The sequence below is a fragment of the Anopheles arabiensis genome, chromosome 2, assembly GCF_016920715.1.
Source record: "Anopheles arabiensis isolate DONGOLA chromosome 2, AaraD3, whole genome shotgun sequence".
Lineage (NCBI taxonomy): Eukaryota > Metazoa > Arthropoda > Insecta > Diptera > Culicidae > Anopheles > Anopheles arabiensis.
In genome coordinates this window covers 16,341,932-16,368,112 of record NC_053517.1, presented here as the reverse complement: position 1 = coordinate 16,368,112, position 26,181 = coordinate 16,341,932, and the positions used below count along the sequence as shown (strand labels likewise).

The window sequence follows — 26,181 nt, the reverse complement described above, 5'->3', positions numbered from 1 at the left end:
TTTTGTTGTTTCTTCTAGTTATTTTATTTCCATTCTGTCAATGTCTCGTTTACCTAAGGCAGTGATATTTTCTCCTATCCAGTACTCTATGTTTTTAACTACTACTGGTTTTAGTTGCTTCAAAGCAGCGCTGTCGCCGATAGTAGCGACTGTGTTGCTGTTACTGGTGCGCGGCTACTACAACTTTTAAAGTAAAGTTTAGCGACAAACGCACACATCACACACCCACACACACATCATGAAAGTAACGCGCGCGCGTGTTCGTGTGTATATGGTTAGGCTCTAATGAATTATGAACAATTTCCCTTTTTCAGCTTGTAATGATCTTTTCTCTCTCTCGCACACTAAACTTGCTTACACTTAACCCTACCATCCTTCCAAAACGATCGCTTTTCATTACACACCACACTGCTAAGGAACACACACACTGTCACACAGTTGACAACATTGCGGGGCGCGAAGGGATGGGTACACACACCGTTGTTCGTCCCGTTTCGCTCAACCGTTTTGGAGGAAGCGGGAAGAGCAGAACGTGTTACTAAATTGGTGTAGAGATATAGCTCCCCCCAAAAATCCTTTTGTCCCTTTATCTGGGCATTTCGTCAGGAATCTCTCTCTCTCTCTCTACCGTGCAACGACTTCTTCCAACCGTGTTAGCGAAGAGAGTTGGTGCAAGGATGCGTATTTAATAGCGTCCTTGCGCATACATCTCTTCCGCCAAGAGCACACAGCATTTGCGCGCCAATTTCTACATGCCTATATGCTGCCTACAGGCCAGGTCGATACAGCTGCATACATTCACATACACGTACACACACACACACATGTTCTAACCACTATTATTAACTTCATGCTATCACAGCCCGTTGCTTTCTAATCTTGCGTCATTGAGCGCGCACGTTGCGTCACTTGCTGCGCGCGCACCAGCTTATCGTCTATAAAAGCAGCTTCTATATTAACATGCTTCTCTCTCCCTCTCTCTCTTTCTTTTTTCCGCGTTTGCTTCTCACGGCAGCATCACTACTTGGGAGCTGTGTCCTTTCATAATAATACCTCCGCTTGTACACCACACACCACCGGTAGAAGGTTTACTACGGTGGTCACGAATAAACACGGGGGAAACAAAACAGGCGCATTTGAAAGTGATAGGAAACAAGGTTCACAAATTATTTGGGGGGAGCGTTGCTGCGTGCGTGTGTGTGTGTGTGTCGCGCAAAGGTAATAATAATAAGTAATAATGCTAATCGAACGCGCGTTCCCCGTACGCGTGTATGCTAGTAGCAGGAAGAGAACAAAGGATTCTCGCTGGCAAACGCTGGCGAGAAGCAGCAGCGAGGCCTCTTTTTGTTACGAATTAAAGTAGCTAAGTTCAAAACTTACTTATCCTCCTCTCTAAATGGGTGCTCAAACTTCGGTTAAATTATGCTTTCTCTCTCTCTCTATCTATCTCTCTCTCTCTTACTCTCTGTGTTATACGACACTAAAATAGCGCGCAAATCGTGTTAATTTCTTCTTCGTTTGCTCAAGGAATCGCGCGCAAGTACGATCAAAATCGCTTCCATTCTTCGTGACGTGATGGTTGGCTGGGGTTGGCTGGTGAACATTATACTATGAGCTGTTTGTTGGTGAACTTTTCGTGTTGCCACTCTTTTACTGCTGGCTCCGTCGTTCACTGATACACGGGAGATGTGGAGCTCTGTTGAACATGATAAGAAAGGCAACTAAAAGTGCAACCCTTTTTCACTAGAGCACACCACCCCACACTACCTTTCCTGCTCCTGCTAGAGAGTTAATATTCAGGTGGGTGTCTGTCTATCTGTCTGCCTGTGTGTGTAAAGTTGTGTCTCTCTGTATTGAGATCTATTATAATCTATTGTTTCCTGGTTCGATTGCTATTAAACTGAGATCATTTTCACGGCGTTGGCTATGGCAATTGTTGGCACGACGGTGGTGCTGGTGGTGGTGGTAAGTATCATCTATTTCGCACCCCTCAATCACCTCCTTCGCTTTTGCTTCTCTTTGCGGGCGTTCGCGCTGAACTAGAGAGCGGGCTGAGGCATTGAGGAGGAGAGGTTAAGGAATTTTGTTCTTTGTTTTGCTGGCTTGACTGTTGCGAACATAAAGTATAACTGTTGCGATGGGTGAGGGGGGTGTTTGCAGGTGTAAGGAACATAAAAAAAACAACAACTCTTCTGTACCGGACGGGTCGGGTCGCACAGCCCGATCACCGATCTGGTCGGTCCGTCGATGTAGCGCACATATCATGGCTCTTTCCCTCCACTGTGCGGCATTTCTACCCCCCCCCCTCCCCCCATCCTTCCGAGGATCTTCACCGGGCGCAGGTTCATCTGCACATGTGGCCTTTTTTGAACATCCCCTCTTTCCCGTTCCTTCGTCCACTCGACTGTTCGGTCCAACCGTTGGTGGTGCGGTTCAAGCGGCACCGACAGGAATAGGGCAGACGGGACACACATACACACACATACAGAAAATTCACACCTCCGGGCTATTGGAATACGCGTAGTAATCGAACATAAACAGGCTTGGTTCCTTATGCTTTTGCTGGCGGATTGTTACGAACGTTACGCTGACCCCTTGCTGCTGCTGCTGCTGCTGCTATTCAAACGAAAAAGATTTTTGCTCGTTGCCTTCTTCACTCTATTCACGATTTGCCTTCTTCATGCTTTTTCTCTTCCCCTTTTATCCTCGCCGCGCGTACTGCATCATTTCCTCACGGCCCCGTGCGATTCCAGCGATTGAACCCGGCACACCGGAATATATCCACGACGCGGGCGTTTTGACCGGGTATTTCCACCATAACCCATTGTGTACAGAGAGGGGTGAAGAGGGGGTCTCCAAAGAAGGCGCAGTGTCTGGTGTCCAGGTCCCACACTCACCCTTCCCCACCATTGTTTCGCGCTACTGTGCGCCCGAACTCACCGGGCGCCTTTCACGGGCCGCTTGCTCTCACTGCATCGGGTGAAAGTTGTGCGAGTGGTTCATGTAGCTGGGCGTGTTCATGGTGGAAGCCATATCCTGGTAGCTGAACTGCAATGGTGAAAGAAACGGTGCACATTAAGAACGAGCTTTCCCCTTGTACAAACCATGCCCCCCCCCCCTCACTTACTTCGGAAAAGTGTGGTTCCTCCTGGATCGCACCGAGCGGCCCGTTCGAGTCGGACGGTGTCAGCTCCACACTCTCGCCGGTGAACTCCCGGTCGAAGTAGCGCGTGTCCGTGTCGCTCGTGACCTGCGGCTTGAACGGGGGCGTGATGCGCTTCTGCACCAGATCCGTCCAGTTGATGCTGGCAAAGAACGGGTGGGCCATGATTTCCTTCGCATCGTCCGGGCCGCCCCCGAGCCGCTGCTTTGGATTTTTCACCAGCAGCCCGCTCAGCAGGCTGCGCGCGTTCGGGCTGATGTTGCGCGGGAACTTCACCTCCTCCATCAGGATCAGCGTGAACAGGATGTCGTGGTCGCGGTTGTAGAACGGCAGCCGGCCGCAAATCATCTCGTACATGACGACGCCCGTGCCCCACCAGTCGACCGCGTGGCCGTAATCGTTGTCCTCCAGCACCTCCGGCGCCAGGTACTCGGGCGTACCGCAGAACGTTTTCGTCGTCCGGCCGTACGTGATGTCCTCCTTGCACAGGCCAAAGTCGGCGATCTTGATGTGGCCGTCCTTGTCGAGCAGCAGGTTTTCCAGCTTCAAGTCCCGATAGATGATGCCGTGCGAGTGTAGGTAGCTGGAGGGAGGAGAGGCAGCATGCGGGAGAAATTATAAACAATCATATCACAATAGTAGCGCAACAATGTACGGGGGGGTGGAACCAACTCTTTGTAGGAAGGATGGGAGAAAGCATACGAGACAACGGAAACTCGTGTCTAAACCGGGGCGTTTTGGAATGCGCCAATTGACGTCAATAGTGGGGTTTGCATCGCTCTCTCTCTCTTTGGTACGGGAAGGACGCCACCAGTCCCCTGCGGCTTCTTTGTCCCATCGCCACAGACCACACACACACACATTGTCGTCAGACGTCGCCACACAAACAAAACTATTGCGCGGCACAAAACCCATGCGTCGGCGTCTTCTTTTCATGAATGAATCTCGTGTGTACTCTCTTGTGGCGCGCACATTACATGCAGACAGAATTGTACACACACACACACGCACACCGCCCACTGACGTAGTTTCAGCGGAAACGACGGTCCATGGTAAGGCATGGACAGTGCCCAAGTAACAAAATCGACATGCTTTCTCATTCTACCCAATAGATCAGTAAACCTGAGAGAGCGAGAAAGCATGTCGATTTTGTCGCTTGGGTGCCGCACGCGCGGGAACAATAAAGCGACACGCCGGGACGCGTTAAACCAACATGCCGCAACCCCATCACCCCTCAGCCACAGGTTGTTTTGCGGGCGAAGATCGCATCGGGTCGGTCGGAGGTTCGGATCGTGCGGACGGAAATAGTTGAGCCATTGAATCATCCTTCTCCACCTCCTCCTTTTGCGCTCGGGTGTGTCTGTGCGAGCGCGGATTAACGAACGCGCTCGTATTGGAAGAATGGTGACCACCACTCCCACCACCAGAGAGGAGGACTACCCGGCGGTGGTTCACTTTCGCAGTTAATTCTTCGGTTTGTGGAATTAACCTTGATAATGTCAATTGTGTGACTGTTCGGTAACAAATGTTTGCACAGTTCGGGACAAATCAAACAAAATTATGAAGGGCCGGTTTTTGGCACCGGATTAAAAAAAAATCAACAAACCATTTACAGCGTTTTCCAGGAGTTCTCATAGCTGTGGGAAACTTTGTTGGATCCTTCTTACTTGAAATGAACGTAATGTAATGGGAATTGGACTCTATAGTACCCTTGTTGGACAAAACCAATAGGAATTTACAACGAGTCTGCCAAATAGGATGCCATGGAGTTCAATTTCCATCATATGAAGTTCACTTCCCATAAGAAAAAGTCAAGAAAGTGTCCCACAACAATTTGGGAACCCCTGAAACCCCGTTTTCTAAACTCAATTCAATTTCATAAACAGAACGAACGAATAAAAAAGAAAAACAATACAATTATTATGACGCACGAACCGTTGTCAACATTGCAGCCCGTGCAGCAAAACAATACAAACGCATGACTCAGGGGCGCGGGCATCACCCAAGACGATAGTAGTTTGGAGTGGTGGTGGTGGTGGCTGTGTGGCCCCGTTTTGGCTGACTCATTTGTTTTGATGCAAAACATCCAACTCCCATAACCCTTCAACTCTCTCATTCCCCTGTTTTATCCCTCTCTCTCTCTCCAAACAAACAGGGGAAAAGGAGAGACCTTACAGCAAAACCAAACTGCGTGCAAGAGTGCATGCGACTAACCGAAAGTAGTTGTCTCTCCCCATTCGACAGATGGTCATCATATTGCAAAGCGAACTGTTTACTTTGCCCTTGAAACTTTGCGCCCTCAACGATAGCAGCAGACAATAAATTTCCGCCAACCATACGCAGGCAACCACAAAACGCAAGTACGATCTTGCAACTGCGTCGGCAACATTGTCGATGATGATGAGTATGCGCACCAACCAAAGGGGGGAAAGAATGGATCCTACACACTACGTGCAGCCGCTTCTTAAACGGCTTACGCAGCAGCCCGAACTTTAAACCAACTTTGACTCAACACCAGCGGCGTGTGTACGCAATTAAAACCCGAACGTCCTCCCCCTTCCCCCCCTCCCGTCACCATTCGCTTAAAACTGCTCTCGAGATCACGTTGTTTTGCTGCGCGGGCGTAGACACAACAATCAAATTGTGCTGTGGCCATACATTGTAGTGCTGTTGTGCTCTCGCGCCCGGCGGTTTGCGGCGCCTAGAGCAATATTAACTCCATCGCTCCTCTGTTTTTGTTTCTGTTTCGTACGGCGCACGGGCGGTGTTGTTACCAATGTTCGTCAAACTTATCCCGGGTTTCCCCGTCTTCCCTGTTTTTTTATCGCGGGAAAATCCCCCTCCCACCAAACGCGATAATGGTTTGGTGGTTTTGGTGTGCAAGGGGATACGGGGACAAGCAAGAGCAGCCCTTTTTGTTGTTGTTTAGCGCTTGGGCACCCGCAACGATTGTGCAAGCACGTTTGCAATAAGTAGGAGAGAAAAAAAACACACGTGCACCGTTAGAAAGGTACAAACACAAACAACAAGCCACCCCACGCTCCACAACCCCCCTGCTGTGTGTTGGGGGGGGGGGGTGCTGCTGATAAAACAGAATGAAGAAAAAAACGTGCCACCGATACAACAACACCGGCGCGCCGGACGACTTGGTGACGGGAAGTTGGGCAATGGGCTGTTTTTGTTGTGTTCCCCGTCATTCGCCTTATCCGCGAATGAAAGATTGCAAAAATATGCAGTCGCGACACTTATCGTATCCGTCATCGATGTTGATCAAGTTTGTTCGTTCGTTTGTTCGCGTTCTGCAACTCACCACCACATAGTAGGGGGGGAAGGGGCTTTATCAGCGCGTTTTTTCTACCAGCTTTGAGTTTGTTGTTCTTGAAATTCCTTCCAGTGCGGGGCATTGCATAACGGCATGCCGGCGGTATCGGAAAACAACAATAACAAGAACGACAGCAAGGCGTCATCTAACACAGCGCAATCACACAGCACTGTGGATATTGTTGTTTGCGACATTATGCTTGTCCGTGGACTGTTGGATAATATTTACTATACTATTCCATATTCAGCGTTTTCCAGGTGCTATCATAGCTGGTGGACACTTTATTGACTCTTTTTTAGGTGTAATGAACGTAATGTAATGGGAATTGGACTCTATAGCACCCTTGTTGCTCAAATCCAATAAGAGTCAAATTCCCATGATATCAAGTTCATTTCCCATAAGAAAGACTCAAAGAAGAGTCCCACAGCTATGAGAACCCCTGGAAAACCCTGTAAATCAGAAACTGTAACATGCTCCTCCTCTTAGAGAGTCATTTTCTGCCTGTACATTAAAAGCGCGTCCTTACACCTCCCATTAGCGCAATTAGCGCACGCTGTAGGCTTACCCGAGCGCTGATATAATTTCCGCCGCGTAGAAGCGCGTCCGATCCTCGGGGAATATGCGTTCGCGGCTCAGGTGGAAGAACAGCTCGCCCCCGTTGACGTACTGCATCACGAAGCACAGGCGATCGACCGTTTGGAACGAGTACTTTAGCGACTGCGAAGAATGGAGAAGAGACAGGCGAACAAAAACCATCCCGCGTTAGTGGCTTTTCGTGCAAGGAAGCTGATAGTGCGTGTGTATGCGCAAAACTTACTATCAAAAATGGATGATTGGTCGTCTTGAGCACGCGGCTCTCGGCCATCGTGTGGGCCACCTCGTCCTTCTGTATGATGACGTCCTTTTTCAGTATCTTGATCGCGTACAGCTTCGAGGAGGTTTTCTCCCGGCACAGGATCACCTTGCCGAAGGTGCCTTTGCCGAGCACTTTCAGGAATTCAAAGTTTTCCAGCGTCTAAAATGGAAAACAAATACGATTCCATTAAAGCATGTCCGGCGGCGGCCTGCTGAATGTTTCCTCAACTTACCACCTTCCGCTTGCCGCTCACTTTGTCCGTCGCGGTACCGTACACCGGCTTCTCGTTCACCAGCTCGTCCTCCGCGATCGAGCCCATCTCGCAGTCGTCGTCGGCCGCCTGGTTCGGCAGCGTCGCCTGGTACACCTCCTCCTCGTTCAGCTTGTTCGCGACGCTGCGGATCGCCTCCACCCAGTCCTTCCGGTCGTTCTCGTCCTCCACGTGGAACATGCGCTCGATCACGGTCGTCCACTGCAGCCCGCGGATGATGAAGGTGAACGGGCGGGGCCGATCGATCGACATGATCTGGCAGTCGCGCACGGTGAACTTGTTCGACGGTTCGGTCGGCACCTGCGGATCCGGCCGTATCTTGTAGCCCTCGAGCGTGCCGTCACTCTTCAGGATGAAGTAGCGCGAGCGCCACGTCTTGATGTGTTCGCCCCGCTTGTACAGCCAGCCCTCCTTCACGATGGTGGAGCAGCCAATGCCGCCGCCGCTGCCGCTGGACGACGAGCCGGCGACCATCGCACTGTCCGCCGACGATATCGACATCGTGGACGACATGGTCATTGGCGAGGCCAGCGACATGCTGGAGATGAGCGACGAGGTGGACGATTTTATGGATGCGGCGGCGGGCGTGGAGATAGCAATGGCGGGCGCATTCTGAACCGTTTTGGAAGTCATGCTGGTGGCGGGGCAGCGGGATGAGCGTCAACACACCCTTTGTCCTTTTTGTGTTTTTTCTTTCTTAAAATAAGCCGATGTCAGCCGATCCTGGACGTTACTTTTGCGGGAAAGCGTTGAGCTGTGATTTTGATTTCCGCTTGCCTTTCCAATCGGATTTTCTTACACCAATGAGATTTTTTTGCCGGTGTCTTCGCACGGTGTTATCTGCAAAAGGAGGAAGGAAAGAAAGACAATGAGACACTTGTTAGCACTACACATTCGCGACGCTTTCACGTGCTCCGGGCGTGAGCTCACTCTTCACAATAACGACGGTAACGATCTCAAACCCAATCAAGAGCACGCTCGAATTGTGTGTGCGTTTCACTATCTCCGTTCGGATGCAAATTCCGTGCGTGTGAGATGGATTCAAATTTCAGTAAAAACAACAAACGCGCCCCATCAACACACTGTCCAAATGGACATGCTTATAAAGAAGCGCGCACACACACACACATCGACGGGGTTCTTCGGTACATTGTTGTCGTATCTTTCAATGCCTTTTCTTATCAAAAACAAGTGCGGCCGTTGATACACGACTGCAACAGAAGGCGGCTCTCGCTCCCGCGTCAAACACACACACACACACTGCCGCACGTCCTATTTCATAACTGGCGCCAAAACCGACCGCCCAACCGCCCCCCGATGCTGGTGGTTGCCGTTGCACTCAGACACTTGCTCCACATGCCCGGCATTGGGGTGTGGGACAGTGTTTGACAGAAAAAAAGCACAATGTCGTCGGTACATCAGGGGGTGTTGTGGGGCTGTCTCCGCTAAAACTTTTCTACAGCCTGCAAGTCTTGTAAATACTGTGTAAAGAAGTGACATTGCATCTGCTGGGCCGCAGTGATGGTGACCAATTTTTCTTCACTTTTTTAAGTCCATCGTTTCTTGTCCCTCAAGTACGCAAGTAGTTTCTAGCCACGAGTTTAAACTCCACAATGTTCTAACTTATACACACAGACACCCCCCCCCCCCCCCTGATCGCGAGTAAGACGCTTAATTCTGTACAAATGACTCATTCGCTCTATTTCAGACTCCATTTTTGCCCAAAACCTGAAACGGTTTGGCAGTTAGAAACCCCAAGCGGGTCGAAATAAAACCACTGCGCAATAGCACAGAGCGGCGTCATTCAGCCTCTTTCCCGCCACCCTTTCCAACCCTTTGCATCGCCCCCCCCCCCCCCCCCCATCCTCTACATTGCGCACTGGACTGACTGGTGGTTCGTATACATTGTTGCTTCATCATCCCCCAATGAAGCACCCCCCCCACCAAAGATCATGTAGTGGCGTAGAGCATACGTGTGTGTGTGTGTGTGCGTTGGGGGTGATCATGATGCTAGGTAGTGGGAGAGGAAAGGGAAGAGGAGGTGTACATGGGGAGGGATGGCAGTTCAAAAACACCTGTTTTTCACTATCATTCTCTTTCCGCCGACGCCGCCGCCGCGATAGAGGTAGAGAGAGAGAGAGTTAGAGCCAAAAGTAAGGTTTGATTTATTTGAAAGAAAAACTGGGAGTTTTCTGGTTTAATAGAAAAAAAAGCAATAAGGCAAACAAATCAGTCACCACCCACGGTATGCCTTAATTAATGATTCTTATTTTACTAAAAACTCTCAAAAGGCGTAGCTTTTCGTCAAATTAAAAAAGAAAGTGAATTTAGGTTCTAGCAATAAACCGACCGATTAGTTCCTGCATTTCAGACAGTTTTTGCACACTTTAACGGGTTACTGCAACTTATAACTATAAGACTATAGTCATGCACAACACAGCAAAACATGACAGAAATGACAGTACATGACAGAGACTGATTATATGACATAGACTTTCTTTCCATTCTAGCAATAAGGCGGTCGTCGAACGCAGTTTAAAACGATATTAAATCGTTGAACGCAAATGAACGCAAACAACAACCCCATATACTCCCCCTTCGCTTCCATCCCCCCCCCCCCTGCACACCACGTGTACGCGCGTTGTTGGGACAAAAATAAATCTAAAAACAATAAAATTCAAATTAAACCTCGTAAACATACACACAGAGACCGACCTACGGCGTTAGAGAGAGAGAGAGAGAGAGAGGGAGCCGGTGAGCAGCGGAGAAATTCTCGGAATCAACCCGAAAAACACAAACACGCCCCCCGTGCCGCGGTTGCTCGTTCCTGCGGTTTTGCGATTTTATCCACTGCTTTTCCGGGAACCATAACATTCCAGACGGCGGCACAGACACACGAGAAGGAACCGAGCAAAAAAAAAAAAGCAACACCCTTTTCTGTCCCACGATGGTGGGTGATGGACCCACCGAAAAAGTAGGTCATCGTTTCCTACGCACAAGACCCTTCCGTCCTCCGGCCACACCTCCCACCACCGCCACGCTGTCTGTTGTTATGATGCAAGCAGTAATAATAATAATGAAAACAAGGAAAACAAAAATACAACAGCCGGTTGATTGATTTTTACAGCAGCAGCTGCTGCTTTTCTGGGTGCGAGCAGTTGGGTCTTGCAACAAATAAGGTCAGCAGTAGCAGCAGCAGCACAAGAAATGTTGTATTAAACGCAAACGTTTTTATCTTGTTTTTCAACAACCAATAACATCCGGGTTTGCCATACCCAGAGACACAGGTCAAAAGTCCAAATAAAATGGTACGTAATGTGTTTACAATCAACTGCGCATTTTCCTTCGAAATGGACAGTGCGACCAGTTCCTGGGAAAGTGTAAACCTTGCTTGCAAGGGAAACTCATGTGTGATAAGGTCTCACATCCGGCTTCCGATTGGGACGATCCGGCAATGGGACGACCGAGACAGACACTCCATGCTGCACCGGGAGACGGAGGAGCGTGGAATGTAAACAAACCTTGTAACAGCACACATGCAAACAACTACCAAGCACTCTGGTGGTGTGCAGCATGGCGCATGATTGAATTAAGGCGCCACCATCCGACACACCACTCCCAAGTCACATGGGGCCACTACACTACACAAGCCCAAACACCACAGTAGGACCGGGGTGCGTGTGTGGGGTGGGAAAATTGAGTACCGCTGGAAACTGGGTCACCACCATCGCCGCCCCAGATCACACTCACTTTTTGGCTGTGACCCAAATTTTGGGACACCACACACACGCACCTTATTTTTCCACCGACGATTCGTGTTCTGTTGTGACCTCCCCCCCCCCCCCCCAGAACGGGAGAACTTCTGGTACGGGTGGGGGGCACAGCAGCCACATTTCAACAATGAAAGTGTGATTTTGCGTGCAAATGAATGGAAAGGACAAGTCAGATTCGTGTCTGGCAGCAAATGCACCACCGATCGGAGCCACGAATCAATGGAATTCCTTTTCCTTCTGCGCTTACGGTGCCTTTTGGGGGGCTTTATCAGTAACTGCATTATGTAACCCTTGTGGCGCACAGTAGTATGGGAGTCGTTTTGCTAAGCCTTTAAACATGCTTTCGGTGCAATTTGTCACCTAATAACGCAATGTAACAAAGCAGACGTAACTTCTTCATCCGGCAACCTTTGGGGAATATTTACTCAAACATACGTTTCTCGCTTGCACTTTTCGGTGCAGCTGCACAAACGCAACAAACGCACGCTAGAAATCAATACGGTAACCACCCCACTGGTCGGCCAAGCCCGAACGCAGTTATAGAGAAAGAGAGATGGATCCAGCATGCAACATGCAACTACACTGCATGACTGCACCAGACATACAGTGCGCTTTACTCTTTGTCGAGAGAGAGAGAGAGAGAGAGAGAGAGAGAAAGAGAGAGCGAGAAAGAGAGAGTGAGAGAGATAAAAAGATAGAGAAAGAGAATGAGATAAAAAAGAAAGGTATAAAGGGAGTGAGAGAGAGATAAAGAGAAAGAGAGAGAGATAAAAAAGAAAGGTATAAAGTGAGAGATAAAGAGGGAGCAATAAAGCGCGAGAGAGAGAGAGAGAGAGAGAGAGAGAGAGAGAGAGAGAGAGAATACAAACAGTCACACACACACGGCAAAAGATCGTATCCGATTCTCACTCGCCATATATCTCGTTTGCTGCAGTCGGGGTGCAGCTATCCTGATCCCCCCGGTACCAACCCACCGGAAACAAACCCATGTGTGTGTGTGTGTTTATGTGTGTAGTGTATGTTCATTCATTGCACGGGGCAGAAGCAGCCGCCGTGCACGTAAAATTTGCGTAACGAATTGACTTGGAGCACACGATTCGAGCTGCTGTCTGCTTCCCTCGCCCGACACAAACACACACACGGGGGCAAAGATGGGAGGAGGAAGTGCATGGATCCGGCCGGCACTGCAAGGCACTCGCCGAGACCAAAAAAAAAAACCGTTCCGTTGCATCAATCACAAAAGCGTTGAGAAGCGAAGCGGAGGGAAAGAAAAATGGGGAAAAAACATACACAACGAAAGACAAGACAAAATTGGCACATAAAAAAAGTCTATTCTGAACAGTGTGCACCAGACACCAGTGGAGGAAAAAGAGCAAAAAGAACAAAAAGAGAAAACGTATAGAGGGGGAGGGGGCGGAAGGGTGTGGGAAAACCGCACTCTCGCGGGGCGCTGGTTGTTTCGTTAGGGTTGTGGGAAGCCACACCCAAAAGTGTCTGGGGCTGGGGGGGGGGGTGTTCGTCGCTAAAACCCTGACCTAACCGAACGCGGTTGGCGTCGCGTGAGGCGCATCGGCAGCAAAGACCTTCCCCAACATTCCCGAGAAACACGCACACACACACACACATTCGCATGGACAACGAATGGTGGGTGTCCGCACCCTTCACCCCGTTCTTCTTTCTTCCACGATTAAACTCTCACTGCCACACGTCCAACTTCATCCCAGTAGCATGAGAGCGGCGAGTAGGAGTGCACACGCATGCATGCCTACCGGGAGCCACGCGTCTCTGCCTTTAGGATTTGCCCGTTGCAAGAATTTGCCATATAGATATCTTCAATCAACGAAGCAAAATCTACCCTCCCAGCTTGTGATGCAACTCACCAACCTGCCGGCTACCGCTGTAACGCTCCGTTTTCCGTCCAACTCGTACAGCGGGGGAGAGGAATTATTGATCCCGTCGAGAACCCATTGCACAATCGCCGAGTTCGCAACGAAAAGCTGCTACTGTAGGCAGTCGACAGCGGGTGTTGTGGGGTATAATGTGCAATTCTAGCCTCGTTTCTACAAGATGCAGCTTCTTCAGCCATGCGCAGCATGCCGCAGCCAGCCAGCACGATGAAGCTGGGAACGTGATAGTCACAAGCGGACGCGCAGCAAGGCAAAGGATTTGAATATTTTACGACGTAGCAAGGTTTTAGAGACGGGGGGTAGCTTCGTCCAAATGCACAACTAACCTCAATGATGAATGGGATCGTCAGAGGGATGTACAAGGTTCATTAAAAAGGGAAATGGTTTCCCGCTTCACGGCAAGGCAGAATGCAGTTGCAACCTAGAACAACGAATAGGTCAAGAACCATCGGGCGGGAAAAAATGTCATGCCAAACACTAATCATGACCTTCTTTCTTGCAGTCCCAAAAAAACTTGTTTATTTCGGAGCAAAAAGATTTGTATATTTTGAAGAAGTGATGCGTTAAGTTGGCAAAAATCTTGAGACGACTCCAGTCCGACTAGGATAATTTCGGAACCAAAATCCGAAGTCGATCGGAGTCGTCCGGAGTCGTCCGGAGTCGTCCAGAGTCGTCCGGAGCCGTCCGGAGTCGTCCGGAGTCGTCCGGAGTCATCCGGAGTCGTCCGGAGTCGTCCGGAGTCTTCCGGAGTCGTCCAGAGTCGTTCGGAGGCGTTCGAAGTCCTCAAGAGTCGTCCGGAGTCGCCCGGAGACTATTGGTTCGGATTTTATCGGAGTTGGAATCGGACAAACAATAGCCGAAGAAGTCGGATCGGAGTCGTGGGTACGCTCCAAAGAGCACATCACTATTTTGGAGCAAAACAGGCAGCTTTTTGGGAACGACTTTGCTGCTTCAGATTAAAGACAGAAGCCAAACAGAAGAAGCTCCCGTTTAAATACATTTGTCAAGCATGAAGCCGTAAGGTGGTAGCAGGTTTTAGCTACTCAAGTTATTAATTGCTGTTATTCTGACTGAAGAATACATCTTCAAATTCGCGCCTCTCTGGCACTACATGTATGTGGCAATCCTTCAGCCTTATTGCTATCCCTCTCAAGGACATCCTTGGATATGGAACGAGGAGTTAAGGGGTTTAAAAATATCCTGCTACAATTAATTGGAAGCTGCCATTGCTTACTCCACACTACCAGACTACTACACTTACACAGCTTGTTAGGGTGCCACACAATTGTAACCAATGAACGGCCAATTGATCAATTGATTAGTGATGATACTGGAGCGGTAAAGGAACGAAGAAAAAGAAAGGGAAAGCTTCTTCACGGGATGCTTCATTGGTGGTTTGAAGCAATCGCACCAGTAGTAGTCGATCCACCCGGGATTTTCCGTGTGGATTGTGCAGAGGTGAAGGAGCAAAGAAGTGACAATAACGTCTGATTGCTTATAATAGAAAAAAACGGGCTAATTACTGAGTGCTAATTGAAACCAAAGGCGTAAAGTGTACGCGTCCTTCGCTTCGTTGCTTATTGCGACTGATCGTTTACGGAGGAACTTTTCTTTTAACAAATCTTTATATTCCAAACTTTATATCCTTCGTTGGGATGTTCTGTATTCGCTGACTTACACGGTACACCAACAAAAACAGGTAAAACCATCCGTTACTGATAGCAATGAAATCCGCATTGATAACAGGAACACACGCCCCTTCACGACTGTTTACCCCAACCTCTCTTCTGTACCGTAACTACGGCGGCACATCGCCGTGCGAATTAAGTTGATGCGCCATAAACCTGGCATTGGCGTCATTGACACACACACACCGACACACACACGCACAGCAGATAGAGAGAGAGAGAGGGGGAGGGGGCGGCACACCATACGGTGGCGGTTATTCCATGGGCTAAAGTGCGCATCGGTAAACACAGCCACCAGTCAGCCAGCCAGCGAGAGCACGTGTGAGTCCATCTCTCTCTCTCTCTCTCTCTCTCTCTCTCTCTCTCTCTCTCTCTCTCTCTCTCTCTCTCTCTCTCTCTCTCTCTCTCTCTCTCTCTCTCTCTCTCTCTCTCTCTCTCTCTCTCTCTCTCTCTCTCTCTCTCGCTCGGTCCCTCGTTGCGCTAAAGGCGTAAGAGCACACGCGAGGGCAGTGCGCGCAAGGGAAGGCAAAGGAAGAAGGTGTCACGTTTTTATTGCACTGTCAACAAGTCCCGTCCACGGCGTTACACGCTGCATGCATGCATGCATGCTTCCGCTGCATCCGCTCCCCTTCTAGCCACGCTCGAAATGTCACAATCATCGCTGTTAGTTGAAATTTTGTAAACAACTCCGCAAACAAGCATCTTGAAGGCGCTGTTTTTTTGGTCAACACTTTAACCGTCCCAATGAAAGTGATGATTCTTCAAGAGGAGTCACAGTCATCGAGAAAAAAGCGTAGATTTATTTGAATTTCATTGAAGACTTTTACAGTTACCAATACGTTTGCTCATCGCCTAACAACCGCCTATCAAAACGGAACAAAACAAACAACACGCAGTAAGCACGAAACCGGATGCGGAAGATCACTTCCGTTCGGCGAGCGTGTGCTTATCAGCGCTGTGTAAAAAGTTCAGCCGAAAATGTAACCCCCAACGATACGAAAAGAAGTAAGAGTACCCCCCCCACCCTCACACCCCCTCCTCCTTAGCGGAGAAGTTAGCGCGCCAAACGATGAGCGTTGTTTACTACGACTGCAATAACTGCTGTTTGCCGTACTCAAATACTCGCGAACCGGGCCGCATGTGGCCACGCGCCAACAGCTTTCCACCCTGCCGCCTACCCTACCCTCTCTCCCTTCGAAGTGGTGGCCAACGGATGCATTCTATTCGGCACCGTCTCTCGATCCTACGTACATGTGGTGTGGGGAGCCCTAAAAACTTCACCAGCCCACCCTCCCTCCCCCCTCCCCATTCCTACAACTTTGCCATCTGCGTCATGGAGTTCACATTCGATCCGCAACCGCGTTCGCACCTTATCACACTTACGCTAAGCGCCCCCCACCCCTCCCACTTCCCTTTGCCCCCTCCACACCAATCAGTCACTGACGGCACAAACATCTCGCGAATCAAAACACGTTACCCCCGGTCTCCATCCCACTCATCTCCCCCCTTACCCCACAGCTACAGCATTGGGACAGGTGGTGGCGCCAGGTCACAGATTAATAGCGTAAGTGCGCGTGCGTGTATGTGTAGCGCGTGTTTATGCGCAACAGGAGAACGCAAAGTGCGCAACGAGGCGTCTGTGTGTGTTTTTGGCCCGGTAAACTCGCCCGTGTTGCCATTTGATACACCACTTCGCCTGGTGCAGGGGGTGGCGGCACATTACATGAGCGGGTGTGCAGGAGGGAAGGCAGGGGCTGTCTGGCCGGCGTGTCATAAACGGGGGCGATTAAAATGCACCATCAAAATTCACCCGAATCGATTGCAGTGGGAGCGAACAATGTAAAAAGCAACTTGTTGTTTTGTGTGTGTGTGTGTGTGTGTGTGTGTGTGTGCTCTCTTTTCTTCATGACCCCTTCCCCTCCCCTGTTGTTGTTGTTGTAGCGATCGCTGAAACAATTGTGGCGCCACGATTGCGGGCAGCACTTGTTCTCGCGTAATCGATTCGAGCTACGTTCTATTTGTATACTTCGGTAGACGAACAGTTAGTTAGGTAGAACAAAGGTACAATGAAGGTTTCTGTTCTGTTCCGCCATCTTTCCTAAACTTCAATCAACGAAGCTGGAGTTCTCAGTATTGGACATCAATGAAGCTTTAAAACTGGCGAAGAGGATATTCATCACTCTATACATTCAACAACATTCATATCCTTCATATCCATTGAACAATGGATGAACCACGAGCTTGCTGAGCAGTACGGCTAACCGAGCATCCTGGCGGCGGCGAAGGCTGCCAGCAGGATGCGATAGCTGGGGCATGTCATGAGGATGGACATGCCCCACCAGGAAGGTGTTCGACAGCGATCCCCAGTTCGGCATAAGACGCAGGGAATGACGCACAGCGAACTCAATGTCTACTAGAGTGTTGGATTTTATTCGATGAGATTCATTCATATGAATCTTTTCTTTGATGAGTGATTAGAATCTCGAATCGACTCTTTAAAGATTCATGAACATCTTAGGGGGGCAAATCTTCAAATATTCATGAATCTATAACATTCTATAACATTTCATTAAAATCTAGCCATCTCCAGGGATTCATGAATCTATCAAAATATTGAATTTACGCGATCCCGCATAATAATAACATGCCTGTCGTGAGTTCAAGCCTCGTGTGGGCCGTCTCCCCGTAGCAAAACAAACTATCAGGCTGCGTTGTACTTGCCAAGAAGTCTCGAAAGCCTTAAGAGGCTGGCATGATCACGTAGCTTGTTACTCCAAGAAGAAGAATAATAAAAAGCTCAAACTCTATGAATCCTTGGAGATTTATGAATCTCTTGAAATCCATAAATCCCAAGAGATTCGTTAATCTTTAGAGATTTATTAATCTTTCGAAATTCATAAATCTTTCCAGATTTAGGAATCTTTGGAGATACACAAATCTTTGGAGATTCATGAATGTTTGCAATCGAGATTCAGAATCATAGAATCTTTTCAAAGATTGTGAATCTGAATCAGATTTACCCAACACTAGTGTCTACATGGATGGGAGGCTGCAGCCAGGGACCGAGCTACCTGGAGAATGATTATTGTCCGAGCCATATCATGTCCGAGCTCTATCATGAGCAGGTCAACAAGACACACAGAGAGAGTTGAACAAACGAGGAATTTACAAAGATTTGTAAAATTCAAATGCCATCACTATAAACATTATGATATTGGATAACTTTGACAAGGAAACACATAAACGCAGACTGGGAAAGTCTGTTTCGCTGCGACAGTTAGCGTATTAGATCCTCTCTTCCACCAGAGGATCATCCAGCGGGAGTGCAGCAACATACTTCCATACATTTGCACACCGCGGTAACACGTTCCACACCCGGCAACAACAACAACAACAACAACAGGTAGCGAGGGAAAAGCTGTGTGTACAAAATAGTCATGCGGTTACAATTTGTTTTTAAGAATTATTACGAAATTCTTGTTATTGTTTGGTCAAGTGTAGGCGAGGAAGCGCGTGCGTGAGCGCGCGTGCTCTTGCCCGAATGCCCTCGCGTCCACCCTCGCCAACATCGTCCCCCTCAGTCCTCCCCCTCACAACGAAGGTTCATTCAACCGGTGCAAAATAAATAGTGCTGGGGATGCGATAAATAAACTCCGTCCGTACTATACACACAGACACACACACAGACGGCCACAAGAAGCACAGGGGTTTTGTCGTCGGTTCGGCGTGTTGGTGGTGTTGGTTCTCGAGCCGCGATCTCGGGCACTATTTTTAGGCCACTCTTACCGCCGGCCGCCAGCCCCTGTAACCCTCTGTGCATTTGGGGAAACATGTAACGGCCCTCCCGCATTGTGTTTCTCACCCTTCCCTGTAGCTTAACATCTACTGCCGGATGCTGTGTCTGCTGGCTGCTCCTCTTCACTGCTTCTTCAAGATTCTTCCAGCGGAAGCTCAGCGAGGCAACATCTTCATCGGCGCAAAAGCTCGACTGTATAATGAAAACACGTTGAACCATTTCATTTCGCGTATCGAGCTACTCCCCCTTCCAGGAGCCCCTCTTCTCGTCAACATCCAGGCAGACTGGGAGCTGTGCTGGGTGTGCCAGTGGTCACACAACACCGCACCGGAAGGCGTTGAGGAAGAAGAGGACCCTCGTCCTGCCCGCCACAGACAGACGCTGTGTGTGTGTGTGAATGCAACTGCTGGTGCTGCTGCTGTCGAGGGGCCAAAATTAGAACCGTGTCCTATTGCGGCGCAACGCCAAACATTCGCAGACGATGTATTCATAGACGACGAGATGCCGGCGACATGGTGGCCGTGTCATGCTCCCCGTTTTTTTTTTGGGTCGTATTCCACCCCCCCCCCGCCCCCCCCCCCCTGACTGCGACTAACATTCCAACTGATTTTTGTCACCTCCTTTCGCAATGGCAGCGGCGGCGGTTGGGGTTTGTTGTTTTCGCGATCGCGATACACCCGTCGAGAAGGTTTTGTACTTAGTATGCCGGCCCCGTGTGTTAACCCCAGCCACCACACTCCACGGGGTGGAAAAAGGAAGGAAAGGAGGTTGGAAGGGAGGGGTTTTGTTTTTCACTTTGTACCCGAGGAGTCTGGCCTCTGGCGTGCACAGTTTGTTTTCGGTGGCATCAGTTACCTTCCAATCGAACACACACGCAAATGTGCAAGCAAAACACGCCTCGATCGTGCACTTTTTGTCTGAGATTGGTTTCGGCACACTTTCTCGAGCCTTTGTAGCTTAATTAGAAGGCACTCAGAAATGGTTTAGCATCGTATAAGCGGGCAAATGTATGAAAAGGACAGCTGACATGATATTGGAATATTCCTCCGTGGAGGTACGATTGTTTGTGAAATTTCGGGACTAATTTCAGTAAGCGTTAGATTTGAGTTTGAAAATTGAACACTTCGACAAAATCAAGAGTTCCTAACATATGAGTTCCAAGTGGATTTTTTGCCAACAATTGGAAGAGTTTCATTAATCGTAATTATTTGCATGGCAGAAATCCTTTCCACCTTCGATTCAAAGTTACATTTCCTTATTGAGTGATCGTAAGTTGAAATATCAGTAAAAAAAGCATTGAAAATATCTCATACAATCAGACAATCCATCACTTCAAATTAAACATTAAAGTATTCTCTTGGGCACCTTTGTGCTGTATTTATAATCCAATAGGAAAATTAATTTACTAAACCACCTCCTAAACGGAACGGTGTTTATGGTGTGCACGCAATCCCCCCCCCCACCATTCCCGTACCCAGCTGCTGCGCCGGGACACACAACAAAATCTTGGGGATTATTTTAGATCGCGGTCTGCGAGCCTGAGGTTGTTGTTGTTGCTGCTTCTACTCATCTTTGCCTTCCTGCACAAATTAAATTCTAGGAAAAGCAAACGGTTTCTGTGTAAATCTAGCAGCGCTTGGGCGGTGAGAGTTAGCAACCATCCGCTCCCCCCCCAATACCCGGAATCTTTCCTGATGGTACGGGTGTTCGAGTTTACTAAAGCCAAAACGCACCTTTCAAAAAAGGATTTATGAACGATTTCGTCCATCACCGAACTGTAATTGTAATAGTTGCTGCTGTCTGCCTTCAAAACCCTCATCACCACGCTGTCACCCTGCCCACCAACAACACCGACACCCAAACTCACACACACACACACACGCACGCACCAAACGGGGGGAATGAATCGTGCAAATGTGTATCACGCCTTACGATCATGATCGTGAACCATCCACAACACTTGGGTCGGTTGCCCTGTTTGTGTGTGTATATGGGGGGGGGGACATTTAGCGGTAATGTCTTGCTTAGAAGCGCATTTGTTTACGCAGAGTGTTAAAATAGTAGCGACGAAAAAACGAAAATCCGAACGAGGCCACGACGCCGCCGCGCAGAAACGGTTGACAACCGCCGCGGTGACCCCCAATGGCAGACGACGGTGGCGCGACTGCTGGCACGCAGGTCTGATCTTTGGTACGCGGGAAAGGGGGTGAGAGCGGGGGGAAGGGGATTCCTCCGCCCGGAAAGTCACAGACAGTGACTATGTGAGCGTGCAAAACACGCACCAAAAGGGCTGTCTGTGTGCTTTTTTGTTAAGACTGGTTTTGGGTGTTTTCCTCCCATTCGACCGAACAGCAGCTTTCGAGTGTAAATTGTGTTTTTACACGCGTGCAGGTAGTTATTCCACATCACTGTGATATTGTATTTCCATCATAATAATGTTTAATCTCTTCAACATGATTTTCAACACTTCAACGGTCTATTGCTATCGTGTTTTCAGCGGGGGTTTGAAGCCGCATCTCATCAAGATTAGTACAACATATACAAAATTATTATTACATGCATTTTGATGCACTTTTTTGGCGTCACCGGGCTCCATAACCCGGTGAAAAAACAATGTCATTATACGGTTGAATATCATACTGAAGAAATTAAAAATAAAAAGTTTGAAATTAAATAACAAATTGAAGTGGATGAACATCGTACACGCAGTAATTAAAAAAAAAATACATACGAACGTGACTTGGAAACCCCTGTAAAATACTAAAATGTCCAACAATACTAGACCGGAGCCGCTCGGACCATTCGAGCTTTGAATAGTGTAGTAGAGAGCGGCGGTGGTGTGCAAATTTTGTCCCATTTTTTGTACAAGCTTTTTTTCTGGTTTTTGCTCGTGTGAAGACACCGACAAGCAGATTTCACGGGGCCTCAGAAGGGAAAAACCCCAAACTGTAAGGATTTAGCATTGACGCGCTCATCGGAATGGGGGCAAGGGTGGGGGTGGGGCAAGACCAAGGCGAAGGCGATGGTGGATGAAGGCGCTGCTGCCCCAAATTCACGGAACATCATATTCACGCTCTTGACCTCGTTTGCGATACGACGATTTTGACAGCCAGACACAACCATTAACCCACCACCAGCACCACCACCACCACCATCGAAGCAATCCATATCCCCCCGATCTGTCAACACACGCGTGGAGTCGTGAACCTGACAGAAGGAAAAGGAAAAACAAGAGTTGCGTGTCCTTTCACAATCGTTCGCTTGTACGGCGCGCACCGGTGTGTGCGTCAGTGTGTTGGGGCTAAAGGAGGGGCGGTGGCGGCGAGGAGGATCCTGCGCAAAAGGATGTCGCGTAATACAAGGGGTGGGGGAAAGCGACGGCGGCCCTTCGTTTTTGACATTTCTCGTACTTTCCGATTGCGTCAGATTGTTTCACACCAAAACGCGATACGTTCGCGACGCGAGTTTTTCGAGGCGTTTGTTTGTGTGTGTAAATGTGTGTCTGTGGAGCAGTTTTGCTCATTACGCACCGCACCGCCTGTTGTCTTCAGTCCCTTGGCCAGCTCTCCAAGGATGATTAGAGCAAACACAGTTGAGAGACCAACATCTCATCGAACCGGAGAAAAAAAAACTTAAAAACCATCCCCGCTTCTCGCACCGCCCCTTCTGCCGTGTCCGACAGCAACCGTCATCCTCCCTCCCCCACCCACGGGCTAGCAAATAAAACCCCTTTCTCTATTTACCTTTCAGTCGCAGCAATATCGTCGAGTCACTTCCGCACTTTTCGGCTGCTAACACACAGACACACACTACTACTCCCCGCCGTCCGACAGTACACGCACACAAAACGTGTTGTGGTCCGTCTCTCTGTGCAGTGTGGCTAGACCGGGCTTAGCTGGCTGGAACCGCTTGGAGCAGGAAAACACACACACAAACACAGACGAAGCCAACGCAAAAAAACACACCGATATGCCTCTCTGTGCTCCGGATTGTTCCGGTACCCTGTAGAAACGGATCACTGCTGCTCGGTGCTGCTGCTGATGAAGTGATGAAATTTTCACACAAATTTCACTGCTTATCACACACAAACGCACGATCTTTTAATATTTGTTTTGTAATTCCTCTGCAAGTGCCTTGATATTGTGCATCAAACACGCAGGCACGAACACACACACGCGCAACACTAAACCTGACAGTGTGGCACCGTCGCCACAAGGAAGGGCGTAATTCTTCTTTCCTTCTGTTTAACTCTTCTGGAATCACACACACACACTTACAATCACTTTTCGTGCCGTTTTTCGGTGAAGCAAATTTGCCTTGTTCACTTTTTCAGCTCCCAAAAAAACACTGCAAAAGAATAGGGGAAGAAGAGAACAGATTAATACCGCATGGGTACCGCATCATCGTGTGTAACGGGTGACCAGACAACCACTCCCCAAAAATCCGAAGTGGCCGTCAATTGAAGAGAAGATAACAATTCGTAGCTGGAAAATGTACAAACAAAACAATGTTCCCACCGCCGCGACGGATACTCTAGGAACGAGGAAGGAGGTCAACTATTAGCCAAAATCGGTTTGGCCATCTTGGCCATGCCTCTTTGACAGCGGAAAGCCCTGCAAAATTCATCAAACATCAAACAGGACACATTTCCTGTAAAATTCATGAACCAAATAACAACATTCTTGCGATGATACATTGTTATAATAACATTGAGAATTAGAATCGAAAACTGCCTTTAACGAGCTTTTGGCTACTAATCAAACCGTGCTATATTACGGGGACCTCGTTCCTGAGAGGACGGAGAAAAAAAAAATACAGGGTTTTCCGAGTCAATTTAGAATGTCAACAACATCTTTCATTGCTTGCGAGAGACGGTGTTCAACAGCTGTCAAATGTTGTAATTGCATCACAATAATTTGTTCCGTTCTTCCACATGATTTTCAACACTCTTCAAAATGAATGGATCTTGACTGTTCTTTGTGATGTGTAAAAACTGAAAAGAAAATCATGTGTAAGAACTGAAATTTTATCATGCTGCTAATACACCATTTGACAGCTGTTGAAAAACATCTCCTGGCCTGGCAGCTCAAGCCAATCAAGCCCCATGGCCTGCAACCGACAAACGGGAAAGTTTACTGGCAGGCCCTGATGCCTTCCATTGGGCTAAACATGTAAAGTTGATCGGGTCGTCGTGGTAGTAAGCGAAGACGTTATTCTTTACAACCTTATGCCGATCGCGGACCACTTGGCTTTGAAAAAGTATTAGTTCAAAGTTTTAATCAAAAATATGTTCAAAGCTTATACTAAACGTGCCTATTGAACATTTAATCTTGATTGTTGATTAATCTTGATGTTTAAAGTGGAACTGCGAAGCACAGGTTGGAGAGCACTGCTTTACACCTTTTTTTGTTGCTTTTTGCACGTTCGTACGTTCGCTCCCACTATCGCCACCAGTTCACGCATTTATTTCGTCGTTCTTGATTTTTACATTTTCTCCACTTCTTTCCAGACACGACGACCCCGGCGCGGCACCCTGCTCTTCCGCCATACACTCACACACGCACACATATACATAGAGACCTTCTTGCGCTAGACAGAGCGTGTGAATGAGGTCCGCGTCTCGCCTGGTGAACACGCACGCACACTGCCGCACAGACACACCGCGCCAGACACATTCCGCTACAACCACACACACAAGCGCACGCAAGAGGGCTACGATCCGGAGCAGGAACCTCTCGCCGTACGTGCGCTGCCTGTCTACCGACTACTGTCCATACCGATCGGCTACCACGCTTCTCACTACGCGCCCGTGGCGCATTGACCGCACACAAACACGCGTAAATAGAACTTTAACACTTTTTTGTAAAGAACTCTAACCAACGGCTACATGAAATCTAGATAAACATTTTCAATAAAAACAAACTGATAGCAAATAGGTTTAACGATACTTCCACGGGATAAGGCAATTGGAAGCCACACAATGAAGAATGCTCGATTGTAAGATTAAATTTCATTCTAGATTTAAAGAAGCGAATGGGGCCAATAAGCTCAAAGTCTCTGCATATAAAATGTACAGCGGAAAACGCGTTTTTTGGATGAAGCTGAGGGACAGACGGTTTCACGCACACAGACGCACAGCAATTGCCACACCACCGGGGTCACGGCGAATGTCGGTCTGTACGTCGCTACACAACGACGGATAAAACTATTTGGATGGCTCTATTTGGTCTGGATTAATCGGGGCAAAAGGAATGAAAACACAAACGAGGAAAGCCCAGCAATGCCTACTCGATTTGGGCTTTTGTTGTTGTTGTTGTTGTTGTTGCTGGCTGGTGCTGGTGGCATTATGTTATGGGTATGTTATAAGTATGTTTGCGTGCGTATCGATTTCTCGTTGCGTACACGTTCCACTTTGCACTTTGCGTATTGGGGGAAGAAGCAAATTTGGAACACACTGAGACCTGATAATTGCGGGATACGTTTATTTTTTTTTTTTTGTAGTTTAAACAAAAAAGAAAAACTAACCAAATTTTATCTCGTCTTTTTTAAAAGCACAAAACAATTCTCTTCCTCCGAATCGGCATACATTGACGATATCGCGCAGAGCACACACACACACACACACACACACACACACACACACACACACATGCACACAGAGCGACCCAACACCAGGTACGAGCACAAAAACCATTTCACCAGAAAAACCATCCCAAACCAACCGTCGGGCTGAATATTACGCTTCAGCCAACTAAACTGCGCACGAAGACACGGGGACCCATCGAAATTCCGAAACGTAGAATTTCACGCCCAAGGACACACACGCGGATCGGGCATATGGGCATGGCATCGGTGTAGAAGAACCAACTACTAACGAAGAAGAAAAAAAGCAGCAGCAGCAGCACCTAAAATTGATGGGACACACCCGGGGATGGCATGGGATTTTATGAATGGCAACGGACGATACATTACCTGGCAGGTCGATGTGCATTGAAAGCGCAATGCTACTTGTCCGCTGCGGATGCTGCGGATGATGGTGCTTTCCTGTCGCGCTTAGCGAAACGGGTCGACAATGCGGGTACAAGGTGCATCGATGTCTGGCGTACTATGCCAACGATTCAGCGTATACGTTCAACTGTACACAGAACGGCAGAACCTGAGTACCAGGGGCGAAAAAGTCTCGTTTTCCCCTACACGCCTTTCGCTGTGGTGGTGTGGTGGTGGTAGTGTGATGGTGGCTGTCAAACGACCCGCCAGCGGTGAACGGAAAGCGGTGCGGTGCGGTTGTGCTGGTATAAAATAAGTGCGCCTGCGTTATGGCAGTTCAAAAGTGCAATAACAACGGTTGGGACTAGCAAATGCGTAGCGGAACGGCGATGAAGTGCGCTAGCTTGGTGAGGAAAAT

At 48.6% G+C, this 26,181-nt stretch overlaps 1 protein-coding gene across 2 annotated transcripts; it reads right to left on the bottom strand.

The window, feature by feature from the left end:
• Nucleotides 1–25,923, bottom strand: LOC120896225 (RAC serine/threonine-protein kinase). 2 transcript variants are annotated; one of them, XM_040300204.1, is made up of 7 exons: nucleotides 25,749–25,923; nucleotides 22,520–23,123; nucleotides 7,574–8,452; nucleotides 7,303–7,500; nucleotides 7,051–7,202; nucleotides 3,128–3,746; nucleotides 1–3,048 (listed from the first exon to the last, which is right to left on the bottom strand). In XM_040300204.1, exons 3-7 carry the CDS (start codon nucleotides 8,243–8,245, stop codon nucleotides 2,968–2,970), a joined length of 1,722 nt encoding a protein of 573 aa, XP_040156138.1. In that variant the 5' UTR covers nucleotides 8,246–8,452; nucleotides 22,520–23,123; nucleotides 25,749–25,923; the 3' UTR covers nucleotides 1–2,967. The 2 variants fall into 2 exon arrangements, with proteins under 2 accessions (XP_040156138.1, XP_040156139.1); XM_040300205.1 differs by lacking the exon at nucleotides 25,749–25,923 and adding an exon at nucleotides 24,357–24,669.
• Nucleotides 25,924–26,181: the final 258 nt, after the last annotated feature.

Coding starts and splice junctions, on each gene's coding strand:
- LOC120896225 (XM_040300204.1), bottom strand. CDS start 8,245: ATGACTTCCAAAACGGTTCAGAATGCGCCCGCCATTGCTATCTCCACG. Junction 3,747..7,050: donor GAAATTATATCAGCGCTCGG/GTAAGCCTACAG, acceptor TCCTCCCTCCAG/CTACCTACACTCGCACGGCA. Junction 3,049..3,127: donor AGGAACCACACTTTTCCGAA/GTAAGTGAGGGG, acceptor TCACCATTGCAG/TTCAGCTACCAGGATATGGC.